Source organism: Oncorhynchus mykiss, chromosome 2 (genome assembly GCF_057628025.1).
Source record: "Oncorhynchus mykiss isolate SJ-2025 chromosome 2, ASM5762802v1, whole genome shotgun sequence".
Lineage (NCBI taxonomy): Eukaryota > Metazoa > Chordata > Actinopteri > Salmoniformes > Salmonidae > Oncorhynchus > Oncorhynchus mykiss.
In genome coordinates this window covers 24,112,917-24,126,997 of record NC_143023.1, presented here as the reverse complement: position 1 = coordinate 24,126,997, position 14,081 = coordinate 24,112,917, and the positions used below count along the sequence as shown (strand labels likewise).

Below are 14,081 nucleotides of genomic sequence, written 5' to 3'. Positions count from 1 at the left end.
ATCGTCAAAAGGTTCTACAGCTGCACCATCGAGAGCAACCTGACCGGTTGCATCACCGCCTGGTATGGTAACTGCTCGGCATCTGACCGTTAGGTGCTACAGATGGTAGTACGGCCCAGTACATCACTGGGGCCAAGTTTCCTACCATCCAGGACCTATATACTAGGCGGTGTCAGAGGAAAGCCCAAAAATTGTCAAAGACAGTCACTGAAGTTATAGAATGTTTTCTCTGCTACCTTACGGTAGCGGTACCAGAGCGCCAAGTCTAGAACCAAAATCTCCTTAACATCTTCTACCCCCAAGCCATATGACCGCTGAACAATTAATCAAATGCCCACCAGATTATTTACATTGACCCCCCCCATTTGTTTTTATACTGCTGCTACTCGCTGTTAATTGTCTATGCATAGTCACTTCACCCCTACCTACATGTACAAATTACTTAGACTGACCTGTACCCCTGCACATTGACTCCTGTATATAGCCTCGTTATTGTTATTTTGTTGTGTTACTTTTTATTATTTTTTACTTTAGTTTATTTGGTAAATAAACTAAATATTGAACTGCACTGTTGGTTAAGAACTTGTAAGTATGCATGCTGTATTCGGCGCATGTGACAAGTAAAGTTTGATTTGATTGTATAGTGTAGCGTTAAGATTTCCCTTCAACTGGAACTAAGGGGCCTAGCCCAAACAATGAAAAACAGCCCCAGACCATTATTCCTCCTCCACCAAACTTTACAGTTGGCACTATGCATCTGGCCAGGTACCGTTCTCCGAGCATCCGCTAAACTCAGACTCATCCGTCGGACTGTCAGATGGTGAAGCGTGATTCATCACTCCAGAGAATGCCTTTCCACTGCTCCAGAGTCCAATGGTGGTGAGCTTAACACCACTCCAGCCGATGCTTGGCATTGCGCATGATGATGTTAGGCTTGTGTGCGGTTGCTGGGCCATGGAAAACCATTTCTTGAAGCTCCCGATGAACGGTTCTTGTGCTGATGTTCGTTCCAGAAACAGTTTGGATCTCGGTAGTGAGTGTTGCAATCGAGGACAGACAATTTTTATGCGCAACGTGTTTCAGCATTCGGCAGTCCTGTGAGCTTGTGTGGCCTACAGCTTCGCAACTGAGCCATTGTTGCTCCTAAACATTTCCACTTCACAATAACAGCACTTACAGTTGACAATGGCTGCTCGAGGAGGGCAGGAATTAGTCAAACTGACTTGTTGGAGAGGTAACATCCCATGACGGTGCACATTGAAAGTCACTGAGCTCTTCAGTAAGGCCATTCTACTGTGAATGTTTGTATATGGAGATTGCATGGCTGTGTGCTCGATTTTATAGACCTGTTGCTGAAATAGCCGAATCCACTCATTTGAAGGGGTGTCCACATACTTTTGTACAAATATGTAATTTTCATAAATAGGCTTTTTGTAGTATTAGTTGATTATTTTAAAGTTGTACATCATCCTTTTTAGTTTGACCACTTCTAACTATAAGTGTCCAACTTTGATTTGGCAGTAGTCCTATGTGTACCATGACTCCACATCACACGTGTGAGATTTTGCTACTGATAAGGTTGCACTATGCTCCTTTTCACTTTAGAAATGGTGCAGCTGATGTGAAAAGGCCTCTTCTCTGACACATTACATACATACAACACGAAGAATCACACCCTGGAACTAATCGTAGTAGTGCTCGCCAACAGATCACACCTCTTGTAGCCTTGTTTCCCATGTTGGAAGGGCTCATCTCTGCCAATAGGTATTTAGTATGCCAGACATAAAGAACTTTTAATTGAAACAGAATTTGATGTTGACTTTTATTTACTACAGTTGCTGGATATATGCGTTGCCGATCGGGTTGAATTAAAAGGTACAAATCCACACACGCTCTGTTGGGCTCCCCGAGGATCAGTGGAGCCGAGAGAGAGAGAGAGAGAGACACGAGAGATGAGACACACAGAGAGAGAGGGAGAATGAATCAGTTTTGTTTTCATTATATAATATACCCTTTTCCCCATATAGCGGAATCTGATTTTTCACAGTGCTTATCATGGCTTTTAAGGTACATACATTCAAGCAACTATTTATCTTCACTAATTGACTTTGAAATCAGAATTATGTCAAATATATTTCATAAACAGCATATTGGTTGTATTATTTGGGTATTTCAGAATTGTTCATCACTATTTCTAGTTTGACCATTTCAGATTCTTCGAGTTAAACTTTGATTAAACAGTGAGCCTATGGGAAGTCTTCCACGACTCTACATGACACGTAGAGAGCACTGAGTGGGTTCTCTTTGTTCTTTGCTCTAGGCGGTAGCCTCGTAGCATACTGGTCCAATCATTATAAAACTAAAATAAATGCTCAAATGAGTCAGCATCATTGGGACACATTATTTTCATTGGGTCACATATTACATTTTAGAAGAATCAAGGTGATTTTGCATTCAAGGGTGAGTGACTCTCCAGATCAGCAGTATAAATACAGAAGTACTTTAATAAGCTTTGCTATACAGAGATAGCTAGCTAGTCTGTTTAGATTTTCTTGCCACCCCCACTGTTTGAAATGAAAGATGCTTCTAGTTCTCCATCTGCGGGGGATCACAACACGAGACAGGATCAGGAGGTGGCATGCCAGACCTTCCACATGTAGCAGGCCGCTAGCGTGTAGCTAGCGTGTAACGTTGTCAGACACTTCCTGTGGTTCTGACCTCAGCCCCCCCTCACACACACACACACAAAGCGTGCCTGCACAAACACATGCGCACGCAGGCACGCATACACAGACACTGTGTTTATACGATTAATTGGGATTAAAGCGCTGTTATCCGCTCATAATTCAATTTCCAGGGAAGAACATTTCCACAGAATGTATTCAGGACCCCATTGAAAATAACAAGTGCTGTATAATACTTTCCTTTGTTGTCCTTATGGACAGACAGACAGACAGACTAATAAAACAGTGTTAGGTGTTAATGGGCCCTCTGCCTGTTTATGATAATTACACTCTTTCACAGTTGACAGAAGGTGAGAGGTTATATGCTGCAAACGGGCTGACAATAGCTACATTGTGCTCATTGTGCTAGATAATACATATTCCAATGAAAAACATGGCAGCACTGAGAAAGAGGCCTATTCAGAGAGAGGAGATTACAGTTTATGTCTAACAGTGGGAGGGGGGGCTAAAGGCCTGTCCACGTCCATTACAAACGACTCAATTAGCATACTGGAGCATTCATGTATGTTACAATTGATGTCCTCATGGGTGAATGATTTACATTGGTAATTATTGTTGACTACTCGTTAGCCCCTATCTTTTTTGTATGAGAGGATGTGGTTCTGGCTTCTTAACAGAACCACAACAGAGGGCCACCATTGTTCCTGTTCCCAAGAAAGCTAAGGTATCTGAGCTAAACGACTATCGCCACGTAGCACTCACTTCCGTCATCATGAAGACCTTTGAGAGTCTAGTCAAGGATCATATCACCTCCACCCTACCTGACACCCTAGACCCCTTCCAATTTGCTTACCGCCCCAAAAGGTCCACAAACGATGCAATCACAATCACACTGCCCTAACCCATCTGGACAAGAGGAATATCTATGTAAGAATGCTGTTCATTGAGAATGCTGTTCACCCTCCATACTCATTAAGCTCGAGATTCTGGGTCTCGACCCCGCCCTGTGCAACTGGGTCCTGGACTTTCTGACGGGACGCCCCCAGACTGCATCTTGCCTATGCCGTTCGGCCATCGCTCATCCATATATTTATATGTGCAAATTCTTATTCATTCCTTTACACTTGTGTGTAAAAGGTAGTTGTTGTGAAATTGTTAGATTACTTGTTAGATATTACTGCATGGTCGGAACTAGAAGCACAAGCATTTCGCTACACTTGCATTAACAGCTGCTAACCATGTGTATGTGACCAATAACATTTGATTTGATTTGAACCTTTTACTGCAGTCGGCTAAATCAGGGTCACTCAGAGTGTTTCTTGGTAGTCTTAAACAAACCTACTTTGAATCGAAAGTATACATCTCACACACATGGTTATGGGCTTAAAAAAAGAAACCTGTACCATGTCACTTATAGAGTTGAAATGTATAATTGTTTTTGTTTGCATCCCAATAATACACGTTAAGTACATCACAGAAGACTGAAATGTAACAAAACCGTTTGCCATAGAAACACCAGATTTCCGACTGTCAGTGTAAAAGTTTGGGGTTGCTTAGAAATGTCCTTGTTTTTGAAAGAAAAACTAAAAACTTTTGTCCATTAAAATAACATCAAATTAATCAGAAATACAGTGTAGACATTGTTAATGTTGTAAATGACTATTGTAGCTGGAAACGGCAGATTTTTTAATGGAATATCTACATAGGAGTACAGAGGCCCATTATCAGCAACCATCACTCCTGTGTTCCAATGGCACATTGTGTTAGCTCATCCAAGTTTATCATTTTAAAAGGCTAACTGATCATTTGAAAACCCTTTTGCAATTATATTAACACAGCTGAAAACTGTTGTCCTGATTAAAGAAGCAATGAAACTGGCCTTCTTTAGACAAGTTGAGTATCTGGAGCAGCCTTCATTTCTCAGAACAAGAATAGACTGACGAGTTTCAGAAGAAAGTTTTTTTTTTCTGGCCATTTTGAGCCTGTAATCGAACCCACAAATGCTGATGTTTATTTTTTTTAAATGTGCTTTTCTTTCAACAACAAGGACATTTATAAGTGACCCAAACTTTTGAACAGTAGTGTATAACTTAATAACATTCCACAAGAAGCCACTAGTCATTTGACTGCATGAAAGGGCTACAGCAGGGTATTTACTTTAAACGTAAAATGTTTAGTTCTCTGTTAGGTTTATAGTAGCTTTATAGAAGCTTTTCAGTCACCTTTGTCAGTGTCCCCCCTCTCTCTCTCTCTCTCTCTCTCTCTCTCTCTCTCTCTCTCTCTCTCTCTCTCTCTCTCTCTCTCTCTCTCGTCTAGATGTTCTTAATTGGTTTACTAAATCTTTCCTCCTTTCAAATACTATACATCAAATACTTTTTGAGTGCACTGCACAGAGGCCGTGTCCGCTTCAAAGTTAAACTTCAGGTGGCTTTGCCAGACTACCCATCATGCATCGCACCTTTATGCCCTTGAACACCCTCTTTTTTTAGCTGGCTCCTCACCACTCCTCTGACTAGGTTACAAACAGAGAGAGGAGGAGAGAGGAGAGCAGCTGATAAGGTCTATAGATAGATAGAGAGGGTGGGAATGTTTAAAAGGACCAATACAGGAGACAGGAGAGAAAGAGAAAGATAGTGAGGAAGACAGAAAGTGATGGAGGGAGAGGGGGAGAAAGAGAGGGAAAGAGATCTCTTTGAGTTGGATAGCAGATTATTGGGCTAGTCGGCTATATTATTGATCCCTTTCAATTCCCTGACAGAAGATTGTTGTAGTGGTCAGAGAATAATCTCACCAAACCAAAGCAATTAGTTATATCACTCGGCATGTACAGTGCATTCAGAGAGTATTAAGACCCATTGACTTTTTCCACATTTTGTTACGTTACAGACTTATTCTAAAATTGATTCAATTGTTTATTTTTTTAATCATCAATCTACACCAATACCCCATAATGACAAAGCAAAACTATTTATTTTTGTATTTTTCCAAAGAAAAGCAAAGAGGCACTGAGTTTGAAGGTAGGCCTTGAAATAAATCCACAGGTACACCTCCAGTTGATTCAAATGTTGTCAATTAGCAGAAGCTTCTAAAGCCATGACATAATTTTCTGAAATTTTCCAAGCTGTTTAAAGGCACAGTCAACTTAGTGTATGTAAACTTCTGACCCACTGGAATTGTGATACGGTGATTTATAAATGAAATAATCTGTCTGTAAACAATTGTTGGAAAAATTACTTGTATCATGCACTAAGTAGATGTCCTAACCGACTTGACAAAACTATAGTTTGTTAACAAGAAATCAATGGAGTGGTTGAAAAACGAGTTTTACTGACTCCAACCTCCAAACTTCTGACTTCAACTGTAAGTAACAATACTTTAATGTTCTACTTAAGTAGTTTTCTTTTGTATCTGTACTTTACTTTATTATTTATATTCTTGACAAGTTTTACTTTTGCTTCACTATATTCCTAAAGAAAATAATACTAGTACTCGTTACATTTTGAATGCTTAGCAGGACTGGAAAATGACCCAATTCACGCACTTATCAAGAGACCATCCCTGGGAATCCCCTGCTTCTGATTTAGTGGACTCATTAAACACAAAATCTTAATTTGTAAATGATGTCTGCGTGTTGTAGTGTGCCCTTGGCTATCCGTAAATAATACAATAAATAAATAAATTGTGCTGCCTGGTTTGCATAATAAAAGCTATTTTAAATGATTTATACTTCTACTTTTGATACTGAAGTATATTTTTGCAGTTACATTTACTTTTGATACTTAAATATATTTTAAACCAAATACTTTTCGACTTTTACTCAAGTAGTATTTTACTGGGTGACTTTCACTTTTTCTTGAGTCATTTTCTAAAGTAAAGTATCTTTACTTTTACTCAAGTATGACAATTGGGTATTTTTTTACACCAATGACCAATAGATGCTACTACATGTGTTAGCATCTCCTTGTTCTCATCAAATCTCTGAGCCAGTAAAATGTGTGAAAGCTGGTTGAGATCCGACATGATTTTGTTTGTACCGTGGCATGCCACAATTACATGGTAAACAACACCTGTTTGATAATATATTCTCTGCCTGATTTTACTGAGAGAGATGGGGGTAGAGGGGAGAGAGATGGGGGTAGATGGGAGAGAGATGGGGAGAGAGATGGGGGTAGAGGGGAGAGAGATGACGGTAGAGGGGAGAGAGGGATGGAAAGAGAGAGATGAGATATACAGTGCCTTGCGAAAGTATTCGGCCCCCTTGAACTTTGCGACCTTTTGCCACATTTCAGGCTTCAAACATAAAGATATAAAACTGTATTATTTTGTGAAGAATCAACAACAAGTGGGACACAATCATGAAGTGGAACGACATTTATTGGATATTTCAAACTTTTTTAACAAATCAAAAATTGAAAAGTTGGGCGTGCAAAATTATTCAGCCCCCTTAAGTTAATACTTTGTAGCGCCACCTTTTGCTGCGATTACAGCTGTAATTCGCTTGGGGTATGTCTCTATCAGTTTTTGCACATCGAGTGACTAAATTTTTTTCCCATTCCTCCTTGCAAAACAGCTCGAGCTCAGTGAGGTTGGATGGAGAGCATTTGTGAACAGCAGTTTTCAGTTCTTTCCACAGATTCTCGATTGGATTCAGGTCTGGACTTTGACTTGGCCATTCTAACACCTGGATATGTTTATTTTTGAACCATTCCATTGTAGATGTTGCTTTATGTTTTGGATCATTGTCTTGTTGGAAGACAAATCTCCGTCCCAGTCTCAGGTCTTTTGCAGACTCCATCAGGTTTTCTTCCAGAATGGTCCTGTATTTGGCTCCATCCATCTTCCCATCAATTTTAACCATCTTCCCTGTCCCTGCTGAAGAAAAGCAGGCCCAAACCATGATGCTGCCACCACCATGTTTGACAGTGGGGATGGTGTGTTGCTTTTACGCCAAACATAACGTTTTGCATTGTTGCCAAAAAGTTCAATTTTGGTTTCATCTGACCAGAGCACCTTCTTCCACGTTTGGTGTGTCTCCCAGGTGTCTTGGGGCAAACTTTAACCGACAATTTTTATGGATATCTTTAAGAAATGGCTTTCTGTCATGTATTGTCATGTTGTGTCTTTCTGTCCTTTCCTTTCACCCTGTCTCCCTCTGCTGGTCGTATTAGGTTACCTTTTCTCCCCCGCTTTCCCCCAGCTGTTCCTTGTCTCCTCCTAACTACCCATTCACCCCGTTTCCCACCTGTTCCCTTTTTCCCTCTGATTAGGTCCCTATATCTCTCTCTGTTTTTGTTCCTGTCCTTGTCGGATTCTTGTTTGTTGTGTTTCATGCCTGAACCAGACTATCGTCATGTTTGCTGTAACCTTGTCCTGTCCTGTCGGAATCTGCCGGTCTGTCTGAACCTGTTTGGTTATTAAAGAAGCTCTGTTAAGTTAATTCGCTTTTGGGTCCTCATTCACTCACCGTGACACTTTCTTCTTGCCACTCTTCCATAAAGGCCAGATTTGTGCAATATACGACTGATTGTTGTCCTATGGACAGAGTCTCCCACCTCAGCTGTAGATCTCTGCAGTTCATCCAGAGTGATCATGGGCCTCTTGGCTGCATCTCTGATCAGTTTTCTCCTTGTATGAGCTGAAAGTTTAGAGGAACGGCCAGGTCTTGGTAGATTTGCAGTGGTCTGATACTCCTTCCATTTCAATATTATCGCTTGCACAGTGCTCCTTGGGATGTTTAAAGCTTGGGAAATCTTTTTGTATCCAAATCCGGCTTTACACTTCTTCACAACAGTATCTCGGACCTGCCTGGTGTGTTCCTTGTTCTTCATGATGCTCTCTGCGCATTTAACGGACCTCTGAGACTATCACAGTGCAGGTGCATTTATACGGAGACTTGATTACACACAGGTGGATTGTATTTATCATCATTAGTCATTTAGGTCAACATTGGATCATTCAGAGATCCTCACTGAACTTCTGGAGAGAGTTTGCTGCACTGAAAGTAAAGGGGCTGAATAATTTTGCACGCCCAATTTTTCAGTTTTTGATTTGTTAAAAAAGTTTGAAATATCCAATAAATGTCGTTCCACTTCATGATTGTGTCCCACTTGTTGTTGATTCTTCACAAAAAAATACAGTTTTATATCTTTATGTTTGAAGCCTGAAATGTGGCAAAAGGTCGCAAAGTTCAAGGGGGCCGAATACTTTCGCAAGGCACTGTATATATATATAGTGGAGAAAGCAAGAAAGAGGGTGAGTGGGGTAGATAAAAAGAGAGAGAGAGTGAGGGGCAGCGAACGAGAAAGGGAGGGGAAGAGAGGGAAGAGGAAGACAGGATCCAGAGCGTGAAAGAGGACATTAGTAATCTCCCCAGCTGTTCGTACTAACAAAGAGGATGTGCTGGCTCCTGTTCTTTTGTGTCAGTTTATCAGCTTCTCTGATCTTATTTACAAAGCATCTGGTGGTCTGAGAGCCAGGGACAGGGACAGACCCCCAGCCAGCATGTTCAGCCTTAGAGGAGAGGAGGACCGAGTCAGAGATATGGAGGATTATCTCTTATTATGGTCATGCTTCCATCACTCCATTCACCTTGTATAACATTTCTGAGACTGCATGCCAATACTCCACAGACACACACACACACACGCACACAACCACACACCCTCCTGGTTTTAGAAGCAGTGGTCCTTCCCCTTCTGTTCCCCTCCCTCTCTCCTGTAGCCAGTGTGTGTCCAGGCACGTCAGGCTCAAAGCCTATCTCACACATCATGCACACTTACAGAAAGGCCTTATCAGAGTGGAAAAGATACTTACCTCCAGAGACTGATCCAGTGTTCGTCCACCCCTGTCCTCTCTCCAACCTAACAGGTGGAGCCCTATGTGATGTTCAAGAAGTCAGACAAGCCCCTTTACGGTAACGACCGCTTTGAGGGTTACTGTATCGACCTGCTGAGGGAGCTGGCTAGCATCCTGGGGTTCACCTACGAGTTGCGTCTGGTGGAGGACGGCCGCTACGGGGCCCAGGACGAGACCACGGGCCAGTGGAACGGCATGGTCAAGGAGCTGATTGACCACGTGAGTCTGGACCTACCTCACTACTCGGAAATTTTCTATGTAAATTATTCCAGTTTAATTAATGAGGTGGTAAAGAGTTAGAGGCCGTGGGAGGGAATGTATTTTGTCGGAAGTGTGTGTGACAAGGGTTTGTATAGTTGTATTTTTTATGACAAACATGTTTTTGGCTTAGAGAGAGAGGGAGAGAGACAATGAGAAAGAAAAAGGGAGAGAGATAGAGGTAGAGTGGTAGAGCGGTAGAGAGGTAGAGAGGTAGAGCAGTAGAGAGCTAGAGAGGTAGAGTGGTAGAGAGCTAGAGAGGTAGAGAGCTAGAGAGGTAGAGCGGTAGAGAGGTAGAGAGGTAGAGAGGTAGAGCGGTAGAGAGGTGAGAGAGGTAGAGAGGTAGAGAGGTGAGAGAGGTAGAGAGGTAGAGCGGTAGAGAGGTAGAGAGGTGAGATAGGTAGAGTGGTAGAGAGGTAGAGTGGTAGAGAGGTAGAGAGGTAGAGCGGTAGAGAGTTAGAGAGGTGAGATAGGTAGAGAGGTGGAGCGGTAGAGAGTTAGAGAGGTGAGATAGGTAGAGCGGTAGAGAGGTAGAGTGGTAGAGCGGTAGAGTGGTAGACAGGTGGAGAGTTAGAGCGGTAGAGAGGTGGAGCGGTAGAGCGGTAGAGAGGTAGAGGTTGAGATAGGTAGAGAGGTAGAGCGGTAGAGAGCTAGAGAGGTGAGATAGGTAGAGTGGTAGAGAGGTAGAGTGGTAGAGAGGTAGAGAGGTAGAGCGGTAGAGAGGTAGAGAGGTAGAGGTTGAGATAGGTAGAGAGGTGGAGCGGTAGAGAGGTAGAGAGGTGAGATAGGTAGAGATAAAGAGAGGTGGAGCGGTAGAGCGGTAGAGAGGTAGAGCGGTAGAGAGGTAGAGAGGTAGAGTGGTAGAGTGAGGTAGAGAGGTAGAGAGGTGGAGCAGTAGAGAGGTAGAGATAGAGAGAGAGTGGTAGAGAGGTAGAGCGGTAGAGCGGTAGAGAGGTGAGATAGGTAGAGCGGTAGAGAGGTAGAGTGGTAGAGCGGTAGAGTGGTAGAGAGGTAGAGAGGTAGAGTGGTAGAGAGGTAGCGTGGTAGAGAGGTAGAGAGGTAGAGCGGTAGAGTGATAGACAGGTGGAGAGGTAGAGAGGTAGAGAGGTGGAGCGGTAGAGCGGTAGAGAGGTAGAGGTTGAGATAGGTAGAGAGGTAGACAGGTAGAGAGGTGAGATAGGTAGAGAGGTTGAGAGGTAGAGAGGTAGAGCGGTAGAGAGGTAGAGCGGTAGAGAGGTAGAGAGGTAGAGCGGTAGAGAGAGAGGTAGAGAGGTGGAGCGGTAGAGAGGTAGAGATAGAGAGAGAGCGGTAGAGAGGTGGAGCGGTTTAGAGGTACAGAGGTAGAGAGGTGGAGCGGTAGAGATGTGGAGCGGTAGAGGTAGAGAGGTAGAGCGGTAGAGAGGTAGAGCGGTAGAGAGGTAGAGCGGTAGAGGTAGAGAGGTAGAGCGGTAGAGGTAGAGCGGTAGAGATAAAGAGAGGTGGAGCGGTAGAGAGTGGTAGAGTGGTAGAGCGGTAGAGAGTTGTAGAGAGGTGAGATAGGTAGAGAGGTAGAGCGGTAGAGAGGTAGAGGTTGAGATAGGTAGAGAGGTAGAGCGGTAGAGCGGTAGAGCGGTAGAGAGGTGAGAAAGGTAGAGAGGTGGAGCGGTAGAGAGGTAGAGAGGTGAGATAGGTAGAGCGGTAGAGAGGTAGAGTGGTAGAGCGGTAGAGTGGTAGACAGGTGGAGAGGTAGAGCGGTAGAGAGGTGGAGCGGTAGAGCGGTAGAGAGGTAGAGGTTGAGATAGGTAGAGAGGTAGAGAGGTAGAGAGGTGAGATAGGTAGAGAGGTAGAGCGGTAGAGAGGTAGAGTGGTAGAGAGGTAGAGAGGTAGAGGTTGAGATAGGTAGAGAGGTGGAGCGGTAGAGAGGTAGAGAGGTGAGATAGGTAGAGAGGTAGAGAGGTAGAGCGGTAGAGCGGTAGAGAGGTGAGAAAGGTGGAGCGGTAGAGAGGTAGAGAGGTGAGATAGGTAGAGCGGTAGAGAAGTAGAGTGGTAGAGCGGTAGAGTGGTAGACAGGTGGAGAGGTAGAGCGGTAGAGAGGTGGAGCGGTAGAGAGGTAGAGGTTGAGATAGGTAGAGAGGTAGAGCGGTAGAGAGGTAGAGCGGTAGAGGTAGAGAGGTAGAGCGGTAGAGGTAGAGCGGTAGAGATAAAGAGAGGTGGAGTGGTAGAGAGTGGTAGAGTGGTAGAGCGGTAGAGAGTTGTAGAGAGGTGAGATAGGTAGAGAGGTAGAGAGGTAGAGGTTGAGATAGGTAGAGAGGTAGAGAGGTAGAGCGGTAGAGCGGTAGAGAGGTGAGAAAGGTAGAGAGGTGGAGCGGTAGAGAGGTAGAGTGGTAGACAGGTGGAGAGGTAGAGCGGTAGAGAGGTGGAGCGGTAGAGCGGTAGAGAGGTAGAGGTTGAGATAGTTAGAGAGGTAGAGCGGTAGAGAGGTAGAGAGGTGAGATAGGTAGAGAGGTAGAGCGGTAGAGAGGTAGAGAGGTAGAGAGGTAGAGGTTGAGATAGGTAGAGAGGTGGAGCGGTAGAGAGGTAGAGAGGTGAGATAGGTAGAGAGGTAGAGAGGTAGAGTGGTAGAGCGGTAGAGTGGTAGACAGGTGGAGAGGTAGAGCGGTAGAGAGGTGGAGCGGTAGAGAGGTAGAGGTTGAGATAGGTAGAGAGGTAGAGCGGTAGAGAGGTAGAGAGGTGAGATAGGTAGAGAGGTAGAGCGGTAGAGCGGTAGAGAGGTAGAGTGGTAGAGAGAGGTAGAGAGGTGGAGCGGTAGAGAGGTAGAGATAGAGAGAGAGCGGTAGAGAGGTAGAGCGGCAGAGCGGTAGAGGGGTGAGATAGGTAGTGCGGTAGAGAGGTAGAGTGGTAGAGCGGTAGAGAGGTAGAGTGGTAGAGAGGTAGAGAGGTAGAGTGGTAGAGAGGTGGAGCGGTAGAGAGGTAGAGAGGTAGAGGTTGAGATAGGTAGAGAGGTAGAGCGTTAGACAGGTAGAGAGGTGAGATAGGTAGAGAGGTTGAGAGGTAGAGAGGTAGAGCGGTAGAGAGGTAGAGCGGTAGAGAGGTAGAGAGGTAGAGCGGTAGAGAGAGAGGTAGAGAGGTGGAGCGGTATAGAGGTAGAGATAGAGAGAGAGCGGTAGAGAGGTGGAGCGGTATAGAGGTACAGAGGTAGAGAGGTGGAGCGGTAGAGATGTGGAGCGGTAGAGGTAGAGAGGTAGAGCGGTAGAGCGGTAGAGCGGTAGAGGGGTAGAGAGGTAGAGCGGTAGAGGTAGAGAGGTAGAGCGGTAGAGGTAGAGCGGTAGAGATAAAGAGAGGTGGAGCGGTAGAGAGTGGTAGAGTGGTAGAGCGGTAGAGAGTTGTAGAGAGGTAGAGCGGTAGAGGTAGAGTGGTAGAGATAGATAGAGAGGTAGAGCGGTAGAGAGAGAGAGGTGGAGCGGTAGAGAGTGGTAGAGTGGTAGAGCGGTAGAGAGAGAGAGGTGGAGCGGTAGAGAGAGAGAGGTAGAGAGGTAGAGCGGTAGAGTGGTAGAGAGGTAGGGCGGTAGAGGTAGAGAGGTAGAGCGGTAGAGGTATAGCGGTAGAGATAAAGAGAGGTGGAGCGGTAGAGAGTGGTAGAGTGGTAGAGCGGTAGAGAGTTGTAGAGAGGTAGAGCGGTAGAGGTAGAGTGGTAGAGATAGATAGAGAGGTAGAGCGGTAGAGAGAGAGAGGTGGAGCGGTAGAGAGGTAGAGGTTGAGATAGGTAGAGAGGTAGAGCGGTAGAGAGGTAGAGAGGTGAGATAGGTAGAGAGGTAGAGCGGTAGAGCGGTAGAGAGGTAGAGTGGTAGAGAGAGGTAGAGAGGTGGAGCGGTAGAGAGGTAGAGATAGAGAGAGAGCGGTAGAGAGGTAGAGCGGCAGAGCGGTAGAGGGGTGAGATAGGTAGTGCGGTAGAGAGGTAGAGTGGTAGAGCGGTAGAGAGGTAGAGTGGTAGAGAGGTAGAGAGGTAGAGTGGTAGAGAGGTGGAGCGGTAGAGAGGTAGAGAGGTAGAGGTTGAGATAGGTAGAGAGGTAGAGCGTTAGACAGGTAGAGAGGTGAGATAGGTAGAGAGGTTGAGAGGTAGAGAGGTAGAGCGGTAGAGAGGTAGAGCGGTAGAGAGGTAGAGAGGTAGAGCGGTAGAGAGAGAGGTAGAGAGGTGGAGCGGTATAGAGGTAGAGATAGAGAGAGAGCGGTAGAGAGGTGGAGCGGTATAGAGGTACAGAGGTAGAGAGGTGGAGCGGTAGAGATGTGGAGCGGTAGAGGTAGAGA

General features: G+C 44.8%; 1 protein-coding gene across 2 annotated transcripts in view; it reads left to right on the top strand.

Moving 5' to 3' along the window:
- The window catches only part of LOC110538828 (glutamate receptor ionotropic, kainate 2), a 254,022-nt gene that overhangs the window by 142,760 nt on the left and 97,181 nt on the right, over window positions 1-14,081 (top strand). For both annotated transcript variants that reach the window (XM_036943381.2, XM_036943390.2), the window contains exon 11: window positions 9,552-9,758. In XM_036943381.2, coding sequence (XP_036799276.1) covers window positions 9,552-9,758 — 207 coding nt within the window. The remainder of the gene's footprint in view (window positions 1-9,551; window positions 9,759-14,081) is intronic.